The 24,936-nt window shown below is 38.1% G+C and overlaps 2 protein-coding genes and 1 long non-coding RNA gene across 3 annotated transcripts in view; 1 reads left to right on the forward strand and 2 right to left on the reverse strand.

The window, feature by feature from the left end:
• Nucleotides 1-13,534, reverse strand: pts (6-pyruvoyltetrahydropterin synthase). The gene is made up of 6 exons (XM_088439293.1): nt 13,368-13,534; nt 9,142-9,221; nt 6,080-6,102; nt 4,046-4,102; nt 926-996; nt 1-460 (listed from the first exon to the last, which is right to left on the reverse strand). Exons 1-6 carry the CDS (start codon nt 13,532-13,534, stop codon nt 337-339), a joined length of 522 nt encoding a protein of 173 aa, XP_088295419.1. The 3' UTR covers nt 1-336.
• LOC148409253 (uncharacterized) lies at nt 8,380-17,518 on the forward strand. Its single transcript, XR_015868422.1, has 3 exons — nt 8,380-8,540; nt 17,071-17,131; nt 17,279-17,518. It is a non-coding gene; the product is annotated as an uncharacterized LOC148409253 (long non-coding RNA).
• Nucleotides 16,300-24,936, reverse strand: part of glp2r (glucagon-like peptide 2 receptor) — a 19,794-nt gene continuing 11,157 nt past the window's right edge. The window contains exons 7-13 of the mRNA XM_088439291.1: nt 24,449-24,608; nt 24,074-24,134; nt 23,933-23,999; nt 20,616-20,704; nt 20,284-20,422; nt 20,178-20,219; nt 16,300-17,415 (exon numbers count right to left, since the gene is read on the reverse strand). Coding sequence (XP_088295417.1) covers nt 17,050-17,415; nt 20,178-20,219; nt 20,284-20,422; nt 20,616-20,704; nt 23,933-23,999; nt 24,074-24,134; nt 24,449-24,608 — 924 coding nt within the window. The 3' untranslated portion in view covers nt 16,300-17,049. The remainder of the gene's footprint in view (nt 17,416-20,177; nt 20,220-20,283; nt 20,423-20,615; nt 20,705-23,932; nt 24,000-24,073; nt 24,135-24,448; nt 24,609-24,936) is intronic.

The raw sequence follows: 24,936 nt of genomic DNA on the forward strand, positions 1-24,936 counted from the left end.
TAAGAGATTCACACTTTTTTAATTTCAAAAGAATCTAGTTTCGATTTTAATGCATACAGATTCTTGACACATGAAAGGTATAACGGATGTTAAAAAAGGTCATTTACAGGAAAAAAAGAACATAGACAAAACATCTCTTTCAATGATCTTGACTCACCTCAAAAACGAGATGGCTGTTAATCTCAAAGGGCTAGCCATAAATACAATTGGAAATATATTTGATATAAAAGTGACATAACTGTCAGTTATTAGCCTTATAAGACACCTCTTTGATTTCACAGTAGGCAAACCACACAAGGTTCATCAACAGCACTTGTGAGGAAAATAAATGGTAGTCTATTCTCCTCTATATACTATAATATTCTTATCTGTCTCATAAATTTTAATTTCATAGAGATTGTGAGGTGCAATGGCCTTTGCCATGTTGTTCCAAATGTAAACAGCCAGGTTCTCAGTTGTGCTAAGGGACGGAAAAAAATAGTTAGTAGCAGTAGTAGTATTGGGATGAAAAAAAAAAAAATCGTATTTGCAACCCTCCAAGATGCTTTGAACATGGTCTGAAAACCCAATGCCGCCATTATCCATCCATTTTCTTAGCTTGTTGTCAGGGCACATGTATGTGGACAAGCTTCCCACCACCATATTCAGGAATATTAATTGCCTAATATGCATGGGAATGTGTGAATAAACTGTAATGTGTCTGCATGATGGAGCAATACCACTGACAACACTTTGGAGCAAAAGTTCAATTTGTCCGAATATTCCCCCCCCCCCAAGAAGATAGAATATCAGAAGGTTACAAATAAACACAGTGAGTTTGTAAATGTCTTTTAAAATTAGTTGACAGTTATTAAATGCACAGACAACAGAAAATCATCCGTGCTTCTTTCAATAGTCACCAATTTATGAAGAGGAAGATGCATACCTGGCAATAGTGGCAAAATATGGGACATCCTTATCCAGGTTCTTATGATCAAGTGGAATCATGATGACTTCCTGGAAATGGCATAAATCACTCAAATTACACTCACTTTTATAGAGCTCATATTTGATGTTTTAAAAGTATGTCTTTATTAAGTCATGCAACTTTGCTTAATGGTATCACTACTGTCAGTACTCAGATAATACGTATGTCCAATACCAGGCCTGTCGCGACTAAGGCTGTCACTAACAATAATTTTAATAGTCAATTAATTTGTGATTATGTTTGATTAGTTGACTAATCACGACTTTTTAATCATTCTTTTTGCATGAAATTAGCTAAAGCTCTGGTGCAGAGTCCTAAAAACCTTATTAGCTCTTCACCTCAAAAGACAATATTTAAAAATACACAACTCAACAACTTATAGTAATTATTCAATACACTAAATTAATACATGACATAAATTAAAATGATTAAAGCGCAATGATACATTTTGGCTTGGTACATTGCTTAGGATTGCCATGAATAACGAATTTGTACTGTCGAACGTTCACATCAGAATGACCAGAAGTTCAGCAAACCAAAACTGCAAAATCCCTCCCAGAACAAACTTTGGACAGTCAGCCATCTCCCATAACAATCGTAAATCCTGGAACACACTGTCCTTACAAATAAAATTCCCTTTGGACTTTAACCCATTACCGGGCACAGTGGCTGCTTTCAGCCGATAGTCTAAACAAGCAAAACAGCTGAAAACGGCTGTAAGAGCCATTGCTTAAGATTTTAACGTACCCCTAAATTCCTCTAAAATCCTGAATTCCTGCCTGTTTAGGTCTTAAAAATAGAAAAAAGTGTGACTAACGAAGGCCGTTTTTGCCTGTTTAGTCTATCGGCCGAAAGCGGCCGCTGTGCCCAGTAAAATTGTTAATATGTTCAGTTACAAAACTAAAACCTGGCGAAAGAAAAAAACATAAATGCACTCATCTGTTACTAGTGTGGCAACACTGAAGTATGTGCAATGTGTTTTTAATGACAGACATATTTTTTTTGCGACATTTTATGCTATATCATTTTATTTCATGTCTGAATTGTGTCGATTCCTTGTTTTTTGCATTTGATGAACAATTTACATTTTTAACCATTTTGTAATGTTGTGGAAGAGCCCTGCTAGGGAGCAGAGTTGAGAATTGGCATTCACTTTAACATGCATCACATCAGCTGCAATCCTGTAACTATGTCTGACTGCAGTGTCCCTATCACGATATAAAGATTCATTCATTTATCTTTCTTGTAGACAGGCACCAGTCAAGACGTATAATCAAGTTTAAGTACAAGTAAATACATAATTGTCCGCCCTTTGTTTTACCGGAATCACAGAGTAGCAGCCAGCTAGTTCAGTATTCTACTGAACCTTGTTGTAGACAACACAACCAATATGTTGTGTTTTCTGCTTTTAAGTTATGTCTGTGTTGTTTTCTGTTTGCACACGCAAATGACTATTGATCAGAGTCTGGGGGGGAAAAAAACAAATAAAAAACGACCATATCTTGTCCATTTTATTTATCGAGTGAACTAGTAATCATTGTGACAGGCCTATCTGGTATGTACCAACCAAGGGTGGGGGGAAAATTTGCATAATTTAAATTCATGAAAATGTCAGTTTTCAAATATCGTTCATCCACTTGTTCAAGAAATATTTTATGTGAAGAGAACACCCAATAAAGAATTCCCAATCAACATACAGTATGTAGTTGCATAACTTCTTTGAAAGGAGTACAGTGAAGTGCAACAAATTAAATTGAAAATAACTGACTGTGTTCCACAGCAAAACATAAGCATATAAATTACATTTCACGCTTTGGCGATTTAAATTCTTAATAAACACGAGGTTTGTTCGTACTGTATTTTCCGCACTATAAGGCACACCTAAAAGCCTTAATTTTTGTTAAAAAGCTGATGGTGCGCCTTATAATCAGGTGCGCCTTTTATATGGACCAATATTGGGATTGGGATTTGTGGATGGGGAATGACAAAGTAAGCTTTACCTGTTTCTTTTGTGTGTTTACAGTTGAACAAGGTTGGTCATATTGACATTAATTATTAAGCTATTGAGAGTTTAGACTTATTATTTGAGTTATTATCGTTATTATTTTGAGTATTACTATATTGTGATGAAAAAGTTTTAAAATATGTCATTGAGGGTGCGCCTTATAATCCGGTGCGCCTTATAGTGCGGAAAATATAGTACTTACATTTCAAACTAGGATATGAAACATTTCATTGACTGTAGCTGCAACTCTTACTGTACAGTATGGGAGCTTCACCCCCTTCATGACATCATTCATATGCTGGTTAACTATGAAAAATCCATCCATTCGTCCGTCCGTCCACCCATCCAGCCATCCATCCATCATCGTGACTGCTTACCCTCATAAGGGTCGCGCAAAGTGAATGAAGGAGCCAAAAACAAGCGTTTACGTCATTAATATGCAAAACAGTGAAGAGAGACAGTTGGATTTGATGTGCCTGTGTCATTACATTAGATTGTTTTGGGATTCTTTTATGTTTTAATACTTTTAAATGTAACATTGATTCCCCTTTTATATGTGACATTTATTCTACTTTCATTATAGTACACTTAGGTTTATGTCAGGTTTGACTTTTACCTAGTTTATGATTTTGCATATTCGGAAATGTGTAATCAATTGACTGTTAGTGCTTTATTCTGAGTGCCGCAATTTATAATAACTTTGTTAAACAAGTGATGTTTTTTTGTAAAGGCTATAAACAGGGTTAGGGTTAGAAATCAAAAGTAATCGTTAAAATCTCCAAAATGTTGAACTCCCATGATACAGGCCCTTGAGCTGCTTGTCGTCACAGGGTTTGCCGGTGAGCTGAACCCATCCCAGCTATCTTTGTGGAGCGGGCGGGGTACACACTCAGCTGGTTCGCAGCCAATCACAGGGCACACAGACAAAGAACCATTCACACTCACAAGCAGAGAGTAAGGCCACGTGGACTGAAGCCGCAAGTGGGACTTGTGCACTGTGAGGCGGACGTGCTAACCAATGTTCCACCCATTTCAAACAATGAAACCATTTGTTGATATTCTGACATTCTTACCTCTATACACCTCTTCAAGTCAGTCAGGTTCATTATCATGCCAGTGATATGATCAATCTACAGAAACATAAAGGTACAAAGGGTTACACATATACTGTTCTCTCTGTGCTAAAATAATTGCACTAAAATGTATTTTCAAATGAGGTGCATTACACTATACATGTTTTGATTTGTCAGAAGACAAACTTTGCTTTGTGTATGTTACCATTGGCAAAAAAAACACCAAGAAAATTGCTGAAACTACTAAAACACCATAGTTTTTATATTATGTATGCTGCTATCATTCTGAAGTGGGGGAAAAAAAATCCAAAAAGGAGGGTGGGGGGTTTAAGTCACAAGTGCATAGCAGGTGGGTGCAAGAATTCAGTGGCGGGCGGTCATGTGGGCTGATGGGTACAAATTGACCTTTATGTTCAATGTTTTTGCCTGAAATGACTTTTGAGATAACAATGCCAGGATTGATGTAGCTCGGATTATGGTTTAGGAAGCACGAGGCAAATTTTAACCTTATGATATGATAAAGAAGACTTTATGCAGCAATCGCAACAGCATGAATTGAAATAGTAAAAAAAAGTAGGGCAATTCTGGAGTAAAATTAATGTTGAAAAAAATTACCCTGTGTAATATAAATTCATAAAAATGATGGCGGTTTTCAAATATCTTTCATCCATTTCTTCAAGAAATATATAATGTGAGTAGAACATGCAATAAAAACAATCCCAATCGACATATGTGGTAGCACAACTTCTTTTAAAGGAATACAGTGACTTGCAACAAATTAAAATGAACATAACTAAGACTGTTTACATGATGTGAATAACCCATTTGAAACCTAAATACTGGCAATATTCTAGTGTAACCTCTGGGGGAAATTTTGACCCATTTTTGGATTTAATATTTTTTTTGATGTGAGATATCAAAGGAAAAGCATACCAAAAAAACACTTGGATGCTAAAATATTCCATGAATTGTCAGAACATGTCGACTTTTGATATGCTGTCCTGGCATCCATTCTAAATGCTTGTAAGAAAAAAAATAAATAAATTAAAAAAAGAGAGGTACTCCCTGCACATGACATATTTAACCCATGTTACTGCCATTAAAAATTGGATGCTAAAATATTGCATAGATTGTCAAAACATGTCGACTTTCGATGTGCTGTCCTGGCATCCATTCTAAATGCTTGTAAGAAAAAATAAAAATAAAAAAAGAGAGGAAAAAATTGGAAATTTTGTCAATTTTGGACATGTTGAAAACTATTTGATCATGCAGTTCCTCCGATTTTTGCATTAATCCTTTCAACAGCTACCAGCGAAGAGGGTGCCATAGAAATTATTGTGTTGAGCGCCCAAAACCACCAGGGGGGCTATGAAGATTTCATCCTGCCTGGCAACACAAGTTAGCTGAATTCTAATTGACTAAAAACTACAACACTGGCAGGAACGTAACCAAATGGATATAATAAGACATATATCAAAAAAATATATAGTACAGTGTACTCCTGATTTACGACGACCCCGGCTTGCGTTTTTTCCACTTTGCGATGTCAACCGCAGCTTTTTTTTTGGTCCCCTCTTTACACCATTTTGTTCACATTGCGACAAAAAACCCTCCTCAAACACGGCGGTCAGTGTGCATGCGTGACTGCGAGTCGCTCCACGCTCATACGTCTATACACACGTCACCGCTTAAGTCACTAGATTGCTGGTCTGCAATCGGTCGGTGTCACGACTCCTTAAGATACTGGTCTGCTATTGGTCGGCGTCACGGAAGCACTAAGATGCTGGTCTGATGTTGGGTGACATCATGGTTTCCAAAATGTCGGCACATGTAAGCTTTGTTCGCCTGTGAGTGCTTACAAAAATCCATGGGTTATCCATGGGTCCCACGATTGCTAGTGATGTTAAAGAGAGAAGTAAGAAGATGATTTATATGGAAACGAAGCTGGATGATCAAGAAGTATGTAGAGGAATACAAAGGATACAAAGGAGAGGAAAATAAAAAAAAATAAGAAAAACAATGCCTGATACTCACCTTTCCACGCACAGTTATCTCGACTGTGGAAAGAAAAAATATTGTCGTCAATGATTGGGAAATGTTGGGTACCAATACAAAGTGGTTTAGTTAAAAAAAATAAATAAATAAAAAAAATCAAGCAATATTCCCTACTTACAGTCACAATGATCAATATACCGGAAAAGTACATCAATCAATTAGAATGACAAAAACAGAAAACGATGACTTAACTAATGCAAGGACAGGTTGAGGTTGTATAAGCCAGTAAGTCCTTTTCAAGTTTGTTGAATTTGGGCTGCACAACTGATCGCATTTTAATGGCGATCAACATATTGGCTGCCACGATTAATTAAGATGATAATCGGCCAATATTAACATTTAAAAAGTCGCATAACGGTGCATGTCAAATAAAGCACTTTCAGACATCCTACCACCAGGGGGCAAACGCAAGGTTAAGACATCATTGAGCAAGAAATAGGAAGTGATTGCTAAGTCCAGACTCACTTCGAGTGATTCTGGTACTTTTGTACTGTTTTTTTTCTTGCAAAAAAACTTTTAAGGCTGTTGTAGGTATTCTTATAGGACTGTTGTAGTATCTGCTTGGTTCTAAGTAGGCTTATTTTTTTTCAGTTGTTTGCACTGAGCAAGTTTTTGCCATAATTAATATTTACTTTATTTAAGTTTATTATTATTATTTTTAAGTATCAAGCCTTGTCTATACAGTATATACAGTACTGCTTGTTTAAAAAAAGTGCAATAAATAGACATGTTTGACCATACATGATGGATAATCGTGATTAATAATCGTGATCGCAATATTGTTTGAAATAATTGTGATTATTATTTTGGCCATCATTGTGCAGCCCTACTCTCCATGAGACTACAGCCAAAGGAATGGGAACGGGAAGGGACAACAGTACAGTTACTGTAAAAAAGTTTACTAAATTAAGATTTAAATAATTGTGTACTACAGTAGTTTGACGTCTGAGGAGTGCATTTGTAGATAACTCATGTCTCCTCCAGTGATGGGAAGTAACGACGTAAAAATACTTTGTTACTGTACTTAAGTAAATTTTGCCTGTACTTTGTACTTTTAAAAGTATTTTTCTGACAGCTTTTTACTTTTACTTCCTACATTTAAAACAAAGGTAACATACTTTTTACTTGCTACATTTTGAAAAATGCCTGGTTACTTTATTTTATTTTTTTAAACAATCCACAATAAAAAACATTATAAGAGAAACATATCGCTTCAGCGACCCATAGCTGCGGCCGTGGCCCACCATTTGAGAATGAACGAATCCACCGTTCGCTACATTAAGAAGGACTCGGCGAACATTAGGAAGACGGCTCGTAATAAAATGATCACCCGTATGAAAGGTGCTTTAGGAATCTGGATTTCCGGCTGGGGTTTAATCTGACCTGCGAGATAATTTTGTACAATATAAAAATGAGATGGTTTTTATTTTTTAACGAACAACTTGAAATGTTTTATGATTAATAGTAATGTTAGTATTTTGTCATTAGGGAATAGATTTTCCTCTATGCGGCCTGCAAGCTAAAACAAGTTTGACATCCTTGATGTTGTGTGTGACCATTTAGTGTCCAATACACCTTCCATGCATGTGTCGGAAGACACTCTTCCACCGAGCCACCCCTTCTTGAAAATAACTGACAATATTTATCTTAACGGCATAGAAAAAAAAAATCGATTGGAATTGTGATCTTTGAAGTTGCAAAAAAATATAAAAATGTTTTCCTTTTATTTTACTTTAAAGAACATTACTAAGCCTGTACTTTTACTAGAGTATATTTTAGGTTCAGCACTTTTACTCAAGTAATTTTTTACATGGGGAAGCTTTACTTTTACTCAAGTAAACAATTGTGTACTTTGCCCATCACTGTCTGTCTCACATGCAGAACACCTTCACAAGCGCGTCTATTTGCAATATAGCTTTAAAAAAAAAATCTATGATGTACTGAGGCCATGATAGGGGAGGCGGGCAGTAGCAAGGGATCGCTGTATAATTGTTCACAACTAAATATTTTCTCTGGTTTAATTACATGCTAATCTGCTATCCGTAGCTGGTTGCGCCTCACTATAATGCAGTCAGACTTCTGTGAAACTGAAGCACTTTTTCTGGTGTTTGGCGGCATAACAGCAGCACAGCGATTAGAACGGGCTGCTTCTGATAACTTCTCTTGTTTGGAGTTGCATGCTTAGCTACCCCTCGTGCACTTTGAAGTGACAACAATGCTTATTAGAAGTGTAGCTTTGAATAATGTTTAGGCGTTAAACCTAGGAAGTGAATCTTGTAGCTTGTGCTTTGTTCCGGCATGTGTCAGTACCAAGTATATACTATGCAGGAGATTGGAGCTGATTGGTTTCCACAACAGGAGTAGCATGCCACTTCTAAGTGGTAAGCTTCACAGAAGAGGAGGCGGATGGCATTTATGTGTGAGATACAACAGATTCTGGGTAAGTTAGCAGTGCTGAATCAAAAAAAGAAAAAAAAAACACACACACAAAGCTTTGGTAATCATGTGATGGTGTTATCTGGAATTGCGATTAAAAAACACAAGTAAAATAAATAATTTAGCCATATTTCAAAGAGCAATTTCCTGCTCAAAATATGCAGGCATAAAAGCAATTTTAAGAGTATATAGCGAGCGTCTCAATTTTTAGGAATATGTTCGTCGTTAATTTGCCCCATTGAAGAATTTCCACATACATCTGTGTAATACTACACAATCGAAACTTCTTGCAGATCTACACAAATATCTAATCAATGTCTAAACAAGATCACCTGTGATCTCTGTGATGATTGCAGTTGCTTGTAATCAGCATTGGCTGCTATTTGCACAACTAAACTAAATATACTTGTTGTACCAAAACCCATTCACCTTACCTACACATGTTCCAAGTATTCATGATTACTAACACAGATATAACATGCAAATGTGAAGAAAAAAAGTGAAGAATTCAAAACAAAAACACATGAGAATATGCATCACAGTTTTCACTCAGTGATGACACTCAAAACTTTCTGAAAAATGTGAAAAAGTGAAAAATCACCAACCTTTGTAGTTGTGTCCATGGCCATGAGGATTGTTACATTTCCCAAAGACTTTTATATTATCTTCATCAGACAAGTGAACACTACAAAGGAGATGAGAACCAAAATTTATTTTCTAAAAAAGAAAAAGAAATATGCATAATTTACAGGTTATTCTATTTTGTGCATACAATTCACAAAATTGAAACAAAACAATAACATGAAATCCCCTGACAGCCACCAGCAAGAAGCACTGTACAACTGTACAACGGCTAGGACCTGCAAACTTTCCACGATTACATATATGCATATAAATGATACAATTTTACCTTTGACACATTGGGGATTTAATTTCTTATGAATTATAATATTTATTTGGGGGTCGGCAACATTTTTAACCAGAAGGAAAACATCTTGTTGACTGATACCACGCCCCCTTAATGATGCCGTTCTATAGATGACCGAGCCACGAAACATCCTCCATCCATTTTTTAGAGCCGCTAATCCTCACAAGGGTCGCAGGTTTGCTGATGCCTATCCCAGCTGACTTGGGGCAGTCGGGAGGGGATACCCCCAACTGGTTGCCAGCCAATTGCAGGGCACACAGGGACGAATAACCATTCACGCACCCAATCACACCTAAGGACAATTTAGTATGTTCAATCAATACACCTGCCATGCATGTTTTTGAGGTGTGAGAGGAAGCCGGAGTGCACGGTGAGAACCCACGCGGGAACATGCAAACTCCACACAGGAAGGCTAGAGTGATGTGGATTTGAACTTGGGTCCTTGAACTGTGTGGCAGATGTGCTAACCACTGCACCACTGAGCAGCCTAACCACGAAACAATAAAGGGGAAAAAAAAGCTAACATAGGGGTTTATCCACTTATGTGCACAAATGCGAGATTACGTCAAATGGCATGTGCACAATTGCGAGTGTACAACGTCAAACTCCAAAGTAAATGTAAATAGTACATCTCGAAACATAATACATATAGAAATAAAATGCCCCATCAAAGCAGTCTTTATACAGTGCTGTATTAAATTAATTAATGTGATAAAAACCTGCCTGCAAATGTGTAAATGGAGTTGTAAGTAAACACATGATTGAATACGTACCGTATTTTCCAGACCACAAGCTGCACCAGTATAAGCCGCAGCAGCAAAAATTGAGCAAAAAAATGTTTTTTGTCACGGATAATTTAAAAAAAATTTTTTAGTCATTTAATTTATTTGTAATTGTCTGCCGAAAGCAACATTCTCTCTTTAACACTGCTCTTCTCCACTGCTGTATACTTTATATAAAATGTACACGTCGCAAAGTTACCAAAACTTTTATACAAGCTCTTATTCAAAGCAGACATTTTTACTCTCATATTTTTAAAACTCTTTTTGAGCACAGCCATTGATTCACATCTTTTCAGTTGTACTTCATACTTATTCCATAAATTGACACCTTGAACAGATAAACACATTTACTTGACTGGTAGATTGTCTCCTGGTGGCTGGCAAAAAACAAAACAACAACAAAAAACACAGCTAAGCACCAGACTATAAACCGCAGGGCTAAAATGAAGAGAAAAAAAATCGCGCCTCATAGTCCGAAAAATACGGTACATAGATCTGCAATCTGTTATCACTGGATCCCTTGATCGGCTGTTTTCTTACATGTGACTTTTGCTCGAGTGCTGCTGAACACAAATCACAAATGCGTGAAGGCATTTGTGAATGTGTGCCTGGAGACTTAGACTCTTATTCATACGGCGTAAGATCGCTGTCAGAAATATGCGTGCTTGACCACTCATATCCATTATAGTTACATCTTCTGAGTATGAGTTTAAATTGTATGAGTATTTTTTATTTTTTGCGTGGCTTTGATATCCTTGTGACTATGACCCAAAATTGTGTGTGTTTGAATTTTTTTTCTTGTGACCAAGAATCCTAGTCTTTTCAACACAGCACATGTACGACTACAAAGATTCACTACACACGACTTTGCGTCCGTATGGACTTCTAGTGTGGATTCAACTCCCTATTCTATGATTGTGAATCACAATAAGCACATCGACATGTCGGGCCAAGCTACCAGGGAAAGTCAAACTGTTAACACTTTTGTGTACCATTTGAGACCACTTGGGGCCAATCGCTTCGAAACTGCTGACAGCTGAGGGACCTCACCTGTCAAAAACAAACATTGCGGTTGATTTGAAAGTAACCCCTTTAAAAACATTAGGTTTTGATGCACACATGATAGCTGAATTTGAATCCTATTAACAAATAAATTAAAGATTTCATTATGTTTAATAGACGTTCTACTTTAAAGACTTTGCCCTTGTAGTCACAAGGAAAATCCCCCAAGCAACACAATTTAGCGTCCTACTCACAAGATATAATGATTAAAGACATGGATGGTTAAACTTCGGACATGAAAGGGTAGACACGCATACATATTTTTGACAGCGACCTTACACCATACATTCAAACAATCGGCGGACGACCAATATCAGAGGTCCCAAGCCACTGGTTTGCAGCCCGGTATAAATTTATTCTTTAACAGTTCATTCATTTGTGCTGGGTTTGGCTTGATCTTTGTTTTTTGTCTCCACTTCTGGCCACTGCTGATATTACATTTTGTAGTGAGGATGGACGGATGTTGACATTTATGATATGCCTGAAATTAGTTTGTTGATCGAACAACGTGTAACTGTGGATAGCATTCTAGCGAATGTTAATTCTTCAGCATATAATGTAGTGCTGCCTTGAATGCGTTTAGCTTGTTAGCATTTTTGTTTGTGCCAGGTATTTTCCTTTGTTAGCTGATGCAAAAGGTTTGGCATTGATAAGTACTCATTGGCATCTAATTGACATTTTGTATTAAAATGAATAGCATTTACAATTCAGTTATATGAATAATTTAATCAATGTAATCTGTATGCACTTTTGTATATTTTGAGGCAGCAAGGAAGAAAAGGGCACCCATTAGTTTATATTTAATGTGCACTTTTTTGGCTCCACTTCTGGCCACTGCTGATATTACATTTTGTAGTGAGGATGGACGGATATTGACATTTATCATATGCTTGAAATTAGTTTGTTTGTTGATCCAACAACATGTAACTGTGGATAGCATTCTAGCTAACGTTAATTCTTCAGCATGTAATTAGTGCTGCCTTGAATGCATTTAGCTTGTTAGCATTTTTGTTTGTGCCAGGTATTTTCCTTTGTTAGCTTATGCAATGGTTTGGCACTGATAAGTACTCATTGGCATCTAATTGACATTTTGTATTAAAATAAATAGCATTTGTATTTCAGTTGTATGAATAATTTAATCAATGTAATCTGTGTGCACTTTTGTACATTTTGTGGCAGCAAGGAAGAAGAGGGCACCCATTAGTTTATATTTAACGTCCACTTTTTTGGCTCTACTTCTGGCCACTGATTACATTTTGTAGTGAGGATGGACGGATGTTGACATTTATAATATGCTTGAAATTTGTTTGTTCATCCAACAACGAGTAACTGTGGATGGCATTCTAGCTAATGTTAAATCTTCAGCATATAATGTAGTGCTGCCTTGAATGCTTGTTAGCATTTTTTTGTTTGTGCCAGGTATTTTCCTTTGTTAGCTTATGCAAAGGTTTGGCACTAAGTACTCATTGGCATCTAATTGACATTTTGTATTAAAATAAATAGCATTTGTATTTCAGTTATATGAATAATTTAATCAATGTAATCTGTGTGCACTTTTGTATATTTTGAGGCAGCAAGGAAGAAGAGGGCACCCATTGGTTTATATTTAATGTGCACTTTGTGTTCGCCATTCGAAGCGCCCCACTCCCATGAGTGTGGTGATAAAAAGCTTGGGGAACCCTGGCCTAGATAACAACCTAAGGAACCAAAGGAAATGTAGGCGTAACATTTACCATAAAAAGTTTGGCCTGTAAGAGATAATCCGTTTTGTAAGGGAAAGGTTGTTTGTGTCGTTTCCCACAATTAAGGCAAACATGACCGCTTGAGTGGAAGAATAACCCCCCCACAAAACTCACACAAGTAAAACCACTCTTAAAATGGGGACAGAGTAGATTAGCCTGCATTTATCTGGCATTTAACTAGCTAGCCTAAGCGCTTTCCCCGCGATCCTGAGCTCCCTCACAGAAAATCACGCTACCTCGCAAAAGAGCGACCCAGCTGATTGTCGCCTTCAAAACCACCGCGATGGCAGAAGACAAAAGAATGACAATAAACGTACCTGTGCAAGCGGTGGCATGCGCTGAAGCTTTGAACCCGAGTGATATATCCGATAGGCTCCGAGACGCCGTTGTTCATGGCGGATCCTGGCATGTTCAACAGTTGACTAAACCGCATCGACTGACTGCGGGTCATAGAGGGTGCTGTTGAGAGCCTCTGTTGAGTCATCCAGCGCGACAATTGATTTAGGGTTAGGGCGTGCTTAAACGCTGAAATGACGCAAAGCGACACCCTTATAAAATAAATAAATAAATAAATAAATAAATAAATAAATAAACGGTCACGGACAATGTAGATTTTGGGCACTTGTCATGCAGGACTGGGGGAAGGAGTTTCAGGAATATAATGTACTGAATTTAAAAGCTCAGTGCTCATTTTAACTCACCCAGAATTCGCAATACTAAAAGCTATGGGTCAGCAGAACAGCAAAAAGGACAACGTAAATCTAAGGTTCAAACTGTGTTTACAAGACATGAACAAAAAACAACAACATATATTAACAAATGTCACAGTAAAATGTATGAAATTAATAGAACAACGTAGTATCCGTCATCGTTTCTCATAATGTAACCACTGATATAACTTAGTCCAGTGCTTCTCAAATCTGTTTTGCCAAGGTCCCCCCCCTCCCCGAGTAACCCCCCCCCCCCAAACCGACGTGCTGACTTTAAATAAGATTATTATCTATAAAAATTGTATTAAGTATGCCAAAACCTGTATCCTTTTTAACATTCACAAAAGAAAAAAAAGCAATATAAATTAACTTTAACAGAGCCTTTTCCCTGCTTCTCAACCCCCGCATCACGCATCAGGGGGGCCAGACCCACTGATTCAGAACCACTGACTTAATCCATTTTGAGAGAAAAGTATTTTTACATTGAGTGTTCATTTGTTTAAATTCAACATTTTTTTAAAGCATTTCATTTTCTCTTTTTACTGTCTGACTCATTTGTTACCTGATTGTGTATTACTTGACTTCTCATTGATACTAAAATAATTGTATAGTGACATTTTAAATCAGCGCACTTGTATGATGAAATCTTCCCTTTGGTACAGAGGCAATTTAATGACCTATGAAATATGGATTTTTTTGGTGGCTAAATTTTTACCCAGGAAGTGAAACATGTGGTTCACTGAAATCACACCTATCACAATGTGGCTGCAACGCCTATTTCATCGAGTTGTTCTAAATAAGAATGAAGGGGACCACCATTGACTCAAAATAAGGATGCTTTGGAACTTATTTAGTTCATCCTTTGACAGTCAAGTTTGGTTTATGCTTGATTCATTTCAGCAAACATGCGGCATCTACGCGGGCCAGATCTTCCGCAACACTTACCTTCCGGAATTTCTTTACTGCGTGGAAAACATGGCAAACCAACTATTGCTTATGAAAGTTTGCCAGTACAAACACCTTTGTGATTCAGTTAAAGGGGACCTAAATACTGAAAACAACTCCTGGCAAGCGTGTACGCTGGGGAGCGATGAGGAGTCTGTTTAAAAAAGCTTGGAAGAATTTACTGTGGATCATTTAAATGTACTAGGATTCTCTACCTCTGTTATAGAGTAGTTTTTTTTTATGCTGTAGACTCCATTTACTGCCACCTATAGTATGTGAGAATATCGTCTGATTGCGGAAGAAAGCTGCACAGAGTAAGACGCGTAAGACACTTTACGGCGGGACTCCACGTGTCTCCTTTCCGCGCGTAGTGTTCACATGTCAAACATAAACCAAACTTTATAAAGCTGTGCTTTTTTCTGCTTGTTTGGCTTGATCTTTGTTTTTGTAGCCACATCTTGCCACTTTTGATATTACATTTTGTAATGAAGAAGGGTGGTGTGTATGGGGTCAGAATTGTAGCGTATTCACAAATGAAACAAACGTCCTGGCAAGAGGCTTGCAACTTCGAAGAAAAAGAAAGCTTTTAACAGGAAATACCAGGAGTCCTACTTGAAACAATGACTTTGAGCGATAAAGACTTAGAGTGCAACTTTGTAGTCAAAAAACCCACCAAGTGACAAGGAATGGATTCTCAACCTTATTTTTACCGAACCAGATAGGCTCGCAAATGACGGCAGCCACAAACGTGGATTGTGAATTGAAATATGCATTTGTAAAAATCTCTAGCGTTGACGAGTCCATGGTGATAAAAAAGTTGGGGACCCCTGTCTTGCAGCATAAACCCAGTCATTTTATTTGATTAGGCAGGGCTTTTTGTGAGAGCGCAGCAATGAGAATTCTCAGACATGGAAGGAAGGAAATTAACACTGGTGTTTAGGAATAGTAATTATTATTGTGACTTGATTAAAAGTTCCAAAAATGAATTACGATGCAGTCTCTTTAAAGGGACAGTGTATAAGATTCATAGCATTTTTCATTAAAAAGGAATACATTAAATAATTGTAAATTTCATAAACTTCTAAATGAATGTGTTCTTCACGCCCAACAGTGTGTTTTAAATATACAGTAATCATAGGTCGAGTTATCATTAAATTATTTTACTGCGGGGGTGACACTTCTCCGGAGGCGGCCATGTTTGTTATAGCTATGGACAATGGTAAATGCAGCACCCGCAGCACCCCCTGCTGCCTTTAACAAAAAACAGTCTAAACCTCACACCCTATCCTTTTAAAACACAGTTGCATACTTAAGCCCAAGTGTTCATTAAAAGGCCAAGGTTTTATCCTGAAAACATTTTTTTATGTTATTGCAAGATGCCCTTTCCATTTTACACAGTTTCAACATTAAATCGGCACTTATAAAATAAGAAAATGATAACTCATATCAATAACTCACACAATTATAAACTCAATGAAAACATGTATCGCACATAAAAGTTAACAAAAAACAGGCAGTTTTTCCAGATAAAATGCACATTTATTTTAAAGTTACACACAGCTAAAATGTACTATACAAATGTACCGTAGCCAATTTGAAAAAAGGTTTAAACACAAATTGAACACTTAATCAGATTTCTTTTTTACAAACTACTAAAGGGAGCTGAGAGCTTTTGCTGTACTTGTAGCTTACATGTAGCTAGAATGGCATACCACCATAATATGATTTTGCAATTATTATTTGATGCTGTTCTATTTACACCCTGGTAGACAGACTAGAGTCCTAATACATACATGTAAGTCACATATAGGACAGGCAATTTGCATGTACGTTTCAGTTTAGAAATTCAGTTTCAAACAGGTCCCAAAGATATCTTGAACAAAAATCAAGCAAGTCAAATCCGGACGAGATGTCAAGCAAGTTCTGTTGCTAAAAAAAAAAAAAAAAAATGGAGGCCAGAGAGAGTGTTCAACATTGTCAACATTGTAACAGTATACTAAAAATGATACAGTTGATGAAATGCGTGCTGCACACTTTCAATTTCTCACTATTCACATTCTTAACAATGAATGCATTAGATATATAGGACATTTTTAATCTAGATGTAATGGTATAAGTCTATTTAAATAACTGGTCAATAAAAGCAGTGCAGACACTGTATTACATGGTTGAATAAATGACATACTTTGTTCCCATATAATGTGAAAAACAGCGATTTTACACATGACTTGTAAGCAGTTGAACAGTCCTCCATTTGTAGTGGAAAGTGTCTTTCAATTTTTGATAACCACAGTCTTTATATTACCTGTGTCTTCAATGGTTCTGATAAAGAACCCACGTGTATTCAAAACTCACTCTCCTCCAGAATCTCATCCATGGTCTCCCCAAGCGTCATTTCCCCATCACTGCTGGACAGACTTTTCCTGGTCAGTAAGTCAAGACCTGTTCTGTCACATCCTTTTGCCACTTGACGTGTATTTTCCCTTTGTCTGTGGGCGCCGTCATTCATCTGAAAATCCACCTGTAGTGAGTGTGGGCGCATGGTGAAAAATGAAATTGTTCTTTCATCGCAGGAGTTCCTTTGCTGGATCCGCGGGCGGTGCTTTTTCGTGCACTTCCACAGATGCTTGAGTGGCGCACCCTGAAAACAGCTCCTGAACTGATTGTTGAACAAGAAAATCTGCCAGCGCTTCTTCAGCTCAGCTTGGACCTAATCATAGTAAAACAGAAAAATATTTTTTGGATATTTTGCGTTTTGGACCATAACGAACCCTTAAAATCCAATATATTCCCCACATTATCAGCAGCGCACTTCAAAATTGGCTTTTAAATTCAAATTTACTTTTGCGTTCGCATTCTCATTCTTATCACTAGCAGAAGTACATGCTGTTGCCATAGTGTAACTTAAAGTACTTTATGCTTTCGTTTTTAAGAATAATGGGAAATGTAGTCCTATGTTGCAATAATTGTAAATATAGTGACTATACAGTACATTTGCTACAATCAATATAACTGCTTGCAATGAAGAAATACTTTGCTGTGAGAAGATTCAATATACTGTACCTACTTGTAATGAAGAAATGTTTTGCTGTGAGAAGGTTGCTGCGACAAGTTGGCCAAGCTCAAACCGCAAACGGATGTCACTTCACTTGTGATTAAAAATATCTTGCAGAATGTCTTGCTCCATGAAATGTGCTATACAAGTGCTAATCTTCCATTTACACATGCTCTCACATAGATGAACAAAGACACTGGGTTCCGGCTGTGCTTCTCCCCCCAGCTGCACTTTTGCTGTTTTAGGGCTGGAGCCTTCATGTAACATAGGGACTTCTGAACCAAATAAAAAGAGGTTCGGAGAGACTGTTTCAGAACACAGCAGAATTGTATTTGTGCAATCCTCTGTTCTCCTCATGCATGAGCAGAAATGCCTTTTCTCCTTCTTTGTTTATAGTTTTTCACACATGTCTAGTAGGTGAACCAGACATCCTACTAGTACAATGTTGTGATCAGACCAAACACAAGCTAAGTGATTCTGGCAGTCTGTTCAAATTTTTCAATGTGGGAGATTTGACGTCTATGGTACCAACAAATAAACAACAAAGCCCGCTGAACACAGCCAGCTTCCAATAGCTTCCAGGACAGAGGAAAAAAAAGGGGCAGAATTAGATGATGGAGAGTAGGGGATTTGGCGTTATCTGATCAAGTCAAGTCAAGTTTATTTGTATAGCCCTGAATCACCACAGTCTAAAGGGCTTCACAGCTGAAAAAGAAGAGAAAGGAAAAACTCAAAAACTCCATCTGGGGAAAATGACAAACCTTCAGACCCGCAAGTGGGAGGATCCCCACTAGATGCCGAGTACTAAAAATAACACGTTGTGGCATATTATGCAGTAAGCGTCCAGTGTAAAGATGCCTGTACGGCAGGTGATTGGGTAAGAGCCTCCTCACAGCCTGACCTAGTGGGTTTATCCTAACAAAACACGCATTGGTCCATCGGTACAGGTCCGCATGACAGCATTCAGTTGGTCTCTCACCATCTAGCCCCCTCTCCAAATCAGGAGAAGGGAACAGGAAGGAGAAGAATGAATCTGCAATCACAGACCCATTAACTAAATGCTTGAGTGTACAAATGTGTTTTTAGTCAGGATTCAAAGGTTTCTACTGAGATGGCTGCACAAAATTCCATTGGAAGGGCATTCCAGAGCACTGGCATGTGAATTGAAAAAGTCTGGTATCCAGCGGACTTCTTTTTAGCCCACTTCTGGTTGGCCGCCTTACAGTTTAGGGAGCTGAGTTCCAATCCACCCTGCTCCAGCCTTCCTGTGTGAACTTTGCATGTTCTGCCCAAGCCAGCATGGGTTCTCTCTGGACATTCTGGCTTCCGCCCACACTCCAAACACATGCATGGACATACTAAATTGTCCTTAGGTATGATTGGGTGCGTGAATGGTTGTTTTTCTCTGTGTGCCTGCAATTGGCTGGCAACCAGTTCAGGGTGTCCCCCGCCTACTGCCCGAAGCCAGCTGGGATAGGCACAAGCAAGCCTGCGACCCTTGTATGATTAAGCGGCTCTAGAAAATCGATTGATGGACTTCTGGTTCAAACAATATGATGATGATGTGGTGATAGAAGATAGATATTTGTAAATTCAACCAAATGGACTTGAATCATCCAAGAAACAATACAAAAACAATGACTAAACAAAAACAGCAAGGCCTGTTGGCATGCAACTGCAAAGTGACACCCCGATATCTTAGATACGAAAACAAAATCACAAGGTGTGAGGAGGAGGAAAATGTGAGTTTTCAGCCACTTTCCCAGCGATGACAGTAGCATAAGCCCAGAAAATAAATCCTCTCATGCATAAACAAAGAAACATCACCACAAAAATCTTAGGACATACTTGTAAATGTGGAGGGAAGTGTTTGTGTGTGCGCATGTGGGTGCGTGTAATTGTGTGTTTGTGCGTAAGGGGGTGGGGAGGTGGGGGGTCTGTGTCTATGTGTGTATAAGAGTGTCCTTTAGCTGAAATGCCAAAAATACTGTGTCAGTTGGAAAAGTCCATTGTCTATTTCCAAGTCCAAGAGCGGAAAGAGTCCAGGTAACAGTTTTGTTTTGTTTGGGAGCAGGCCGACAAACAATGCGATCCACCTTGAGTCCATTGAATCCATTTGTTGGCCACTTGCTGTTCCATCAGTGGCTTCTTAGTGGCTTAAATTTTGCCTTTACTAGCACGGTGACTTCCTTAACTACTTCCTGATTCGTAATTGCTTTTTGTTTGTTTTGTTTGCTGTACAGTATAAACATAAAATAAAGTCATCCATCCATCCATTTTCCAGAGCTGCTTATCCTCACTTGGGTCACAGGCTTGCTGGTGCCTATACCAGCAGGGGACACCCTGAACTGGTTGCCAGCCAATTGCAGGCAAAAGACATTTAAGATAAAATTTATTGATAAGGCATAAAAGCATACCTCTCCATTAGCGAAGCAATACAGCACTCCAACCAGGAATCCCTGAAAGGACAGCATGTTATTATACCTTTTAAGTCATAGAGACATAGTCTAATCCAAATCTTACCTGAAAAGAGCTGAGGGTGAGATTGATAAAGTCTCGAGCGTAGCGGCTGCTTCCCTCCATACATTCGTCAATGAGCACAGTGAAGACAACTTCATGGATTCCCAGCAGAGGAATCAACACCAGTGTTGCTTTGGCTAGGCTGGCATTAATCAAAACATACAGCCATGCTTAAGTCATACACAAAATCTCTAATGGGGACTTTTTAATGTTTTTAATCTTAATTGCAATCTGTGACAGGATAAAAGAACTGCTAAACATTGCCTCTGGATGGTGTTATTTCTACCGGCCGTTTATAAATCAATGGTCAGTTAATCTCCAGGTTAATACTGTACCTGTATCTGTAGTCAGTAAATTTGACCTGATTAGCTCTGAGCTTGGAAAGCAACAGCAGCAGAATCTTGATGAATATGAAGAAAATGATCTGCAACATGCATGAAATGAAATGTGAGTAAAATCACAAATGTTCAAAAAGAATTTCTGTGGAAAGATCAGCAATCAGTCACATTGAGCACTGTATTTCAATGTGTAATAACTTTATTGCAAGAGATAAGAACTCAAATAGCAACAGTGTGGTTTGCGCTGTTGGGCTGTGCATGCTTTGGATTGCTGTGATGCAAGAGATTTTTCAATTAAAGAAGATTTGGACTTAAATTTAAAGTGATGGAATTGGATGTTACACAGAAACATACACATAACCCCCCCACACACACACACACACACACACACACACACACACACACGCACACACACAAAAATTAACACGCATGCACACTCTCCATGCAGACGACAAGATCTCGTGAAAATTAGAATGCCATGAGATTGCTCACACCTTCACAGAACAGGATCTTTTTGTTTTGTGGCAAGTGCAATGGAATAAGCCTTTGCATGACCGTAAAACAACATCCAAACGTTGGAAGGATTCCAGCCAATGAATCAAAATAAACCTTACCAGTCCAAATAATGCAGGACATGGTACACTTTTATTTTGGAGTTCTTCCCAGAAGCACTTCACAATAACAGTGACTTTCTCCTACATAAAGAGACCACCACCCCGGTGTGCCAGTCCAGACCCACTGTCCTTGATGTCCACATGTATCAACCAGGAGAGCCTCACAGCATCCAGAGCCTTTAGGAACTTCAGGCAGATCTCATCCACCCCAGGGGCCCGGCCACCGAAGAACTTTTAGAACATCGCAGTAACTTCAACCCCATAGATAAGAGAGCCCACTTCAGAATTTGCAAACCCTTCTTTGTCACAGGAACACGTCGGTGAAATCGTGAAGGTCTTTGAAGTATTCTGCCCACCGGCTCACGACGTCCCAGATTTAGGTCAGCAGTGCACCATCTCCACTACACACAGTGTTAATGGCGCATCGCTTCCCCTTTGTGAAGCTCCAGATGGTGGACCAGAATTTCCTCAAAGTCCCCTCTCACACCTGAGATTTTGCCTTGGCAACCGCCCAAGCCACATCACCAAGTTTGGCCAGCCGATACCAATTGGATGCCTCCACAGTCCCACAGGCCAATAAGGTTTGGTTCCCCTAGCTTCGACCCGGGATTTTCTAAGGACCTAGTCCTTACTAGGGTCTTCGTATACTGACCCAAGTAGGTATAGGGGAGCCTGTTGTGCAAAAGAATGCTGATTGCTTGGTGAACGTAGGGCTGTGTTAAGGTACAAGCAGCTGCCATTACGCCACAGTTGTCACTGCGGCCTGTTTAATATTTTGAAAAAATAAAAGAGAAAATTGATATGTGGATGGATGCTTTGAAACAGACTCTACTGAGTTTTCATGAGGACGAGGACATCCAATGGCTGACAGACGCTAAGCTTTAAAAAAATACATAGACTAAACACAGACAGAAGTGGATTTACAGCTCTGCTATCTGGATTAGAAACTGTTTTACAGTTGGTGCTTGTGAACAACATGCCAGTGGACATGGAAGTGCATCAATTGATGACTTTGCTCTCTGTCTACTTCTTGTTGTTGAAGCAATCTGGCTGGTTGGATGCAGTTAAGTAAAGTTGGAAAGATGGAGGCAGCTTTTTAGTTAGCGTCACTTGTTAGACAGGAGAGGCAGTTGAGTTTTTCTCCCTGCTTCATGTCATCAGTTCAATTGTAATAAACTACCTCACCCTCTGTCGCTGGGTGTGAATGCAAACTTGGGGGCCATGGACCAGGGACAGTTGACCAGGAACCCCTGCCACCAGAAACTCAGAGTTCGTTTGCTTCTTGGTCTGAAAGAGGCGAGATTAGCGCTCTCCAGCACAACCTCCAGGGACTCCAAAAAGAGTGGATATTCTGAAATGTTGTGTCATGCGTACGTAGACACAAACAACAATCAGGACCTCGACCCGAAGGCAGAGAGAGGCTACCATCTTGTCCACCTGGATGAAGTGAATGTGGGTTAAAGAGACTTTTAAATTTAATCTATTAGTTTATTTTTACACACATAATCTCTTTGTAACCTAACCACTTCCTCTTATACTCGTGCTGGGTTTTGTGTCTTAAAAGCATATTGCGATACAACAAAGGCGTCTTGTGATACGTCTTGTGATATATGGGGCAATGTTTGTAAAAAAAAAAAAAAAAAAATATATATATATATATATATATATATATAAATAAAAAAAATCATTGGCATATATATATATATATATATATATATATATATATATATATATATATATATATATATATATATATATATATATATATATATATTAACAATGACTGAAAAAACTGAAGGAAATTATTAGAATAGACAAATTCCATTTATTCTTTTTCAGCAGCCACACATCATTGACATCTATGAGCACTCTTTAAACAAATTAAACATTCTTTAAAAAAAAAAAAAAAGTTGGGTGTCCACAGCGTTAATATGTCCCCAGCAGTTGCGAACAGTCTTTCGGATGGCACTGATGTGGGAGGAATACAGAGGTAGCACTTTGCCACATATTTGCCACTTATTGCGCACCACTCTGTATTTCTTTTTTTTTGCCATTTTTGCTCTTCAACCGTAAATGAACAGATCTGTGACATCACTCTCGTTTGTGGAAAAAAATACGACAAAAACCAAGGTGTAACCAAGGTGTAACCAAGGTTCCAATGTATCAAATACAGTGAAACCGGTCACAAGGGTGATATGGTTGCTTCTGTACAGGTTTTATTCTTCATATTATGAAAATTACATATTATATGTAAAATAAACAAAATGAAATAAAACTAAACAAAACTTCAAATCCCTAAATTCCCATTTGAGTTAAATGCAGCATGAAATTCTACAGCTCGTTAATATTATGATATTACGGATTGATTCGAGAAAAAAAAAACAAGAACTAAATATTACGAAAATAAGGGGTTTCAAAACCGATATACATATTGGAAACTGAACATCATAGTGCAATACACATATTGCATCACTTTGCATCACAATATATTGATATATCGAGATTATCGCCCAGCAATATGCTATACTCTCTATCCGTTCATCGTTTAATAACAGTGATACTCTTCAAACATACACTATGTGTTGCCTCAAATGCCTACTCAGGCTCACATTCAAATTGCAGGGTATATGTCGCCTTTTTTTTTCGCAATGCAATGGTCCATTCCAAGTTGGGTTTGAATGCAACATACATAGCACTTACCAGGACTGCCAAGGTAATTGGACCCTTTATTATCCACCAGAACCATTGGTTCACAATTGACCAGCACCTTAGGAATAAAAATTGACAAAACTTCAGCATGATGAAATTTAAAATTATTTACTTGAGTGAGGCTGCACTTACTCTGTGTTTTCATATAAAATCTTAACAACTGTCCATGGTGTCACAAAGAAAACAGGCATTCCTGAAAATCCACAGTTGTGAATCACAGTTACAGCTGACGCATGTAATCAAATCTAATTATGAACATTTTACCAGTTAAATCAAATTGTAATACTTCAGTGGGAGCAATATTATATTAAACAACAAGAATGTTTTTATGGTCCTGTATCTGAAAGGAACAAATCAAATTATTCTGCATGCGCTGATTGCATCATATTCACCAGTCTTATAGTTGCTCTTTGTTTTTGTTTCATAAAAATGAAAACTAGACATACTTCTTTTACAACATGCATGTGTATCTTGCATGCAAGTCCTCAATGAAAAAAAAAAACATACCCCATCCTAACAGCATGTAATGCTTCAATAGGCGTCGCTTGGTCAACACAGCAGTAAACAGCAGTGTGTGGAGAAAAATAGCTTCTACCAAAAGCCAGAAGTAGTTACAGGCCACAAAATACTCCATAGCCACTTTTGAGAATTTGCACATCAGAGATAGCTGTTGAGAAAAAAAATGAGGGTGGTTTAGTTTTGTCTTTGAATAACTGTTTCAAAAACAATCTAATCTGGATACTCTCTTTAAGAAGGGCACAGACATACACATAATCTGTCCAAATTTAATCAGTTTCTCCAGCTGCTCTTTGTGACGTTTTACTGTGTGAATGGTCATTGAACACACCATGAGTCAACTGCTGTAAGCAAGAGAGTACAGTATTTGCTTTGTTTTGCTTATCCATGGAGCTATACATGATTGAATGCAATCACACTTTATTTTATTTTTTTGGGGGTGGGGGCTTTTTTTCTAAATCTTGCTCAATCAAGCAATT

Source organism: Hippichthys cyanospilos, chromosome 17 (assembly GCF_059441005.1).
Source record: "Hippichthys cyanospilos isolate Australia breed blue-spotted pipefish chromosome 17, RoL_Hcya_1.0, whole genome shotgun sequence".
NCBI lineage: Eukaryota > Metazoa > Chordata > Actinopteri > Syngnathiformes > Syngnathidae > Hippichthys > Hippichthys cyanospilos.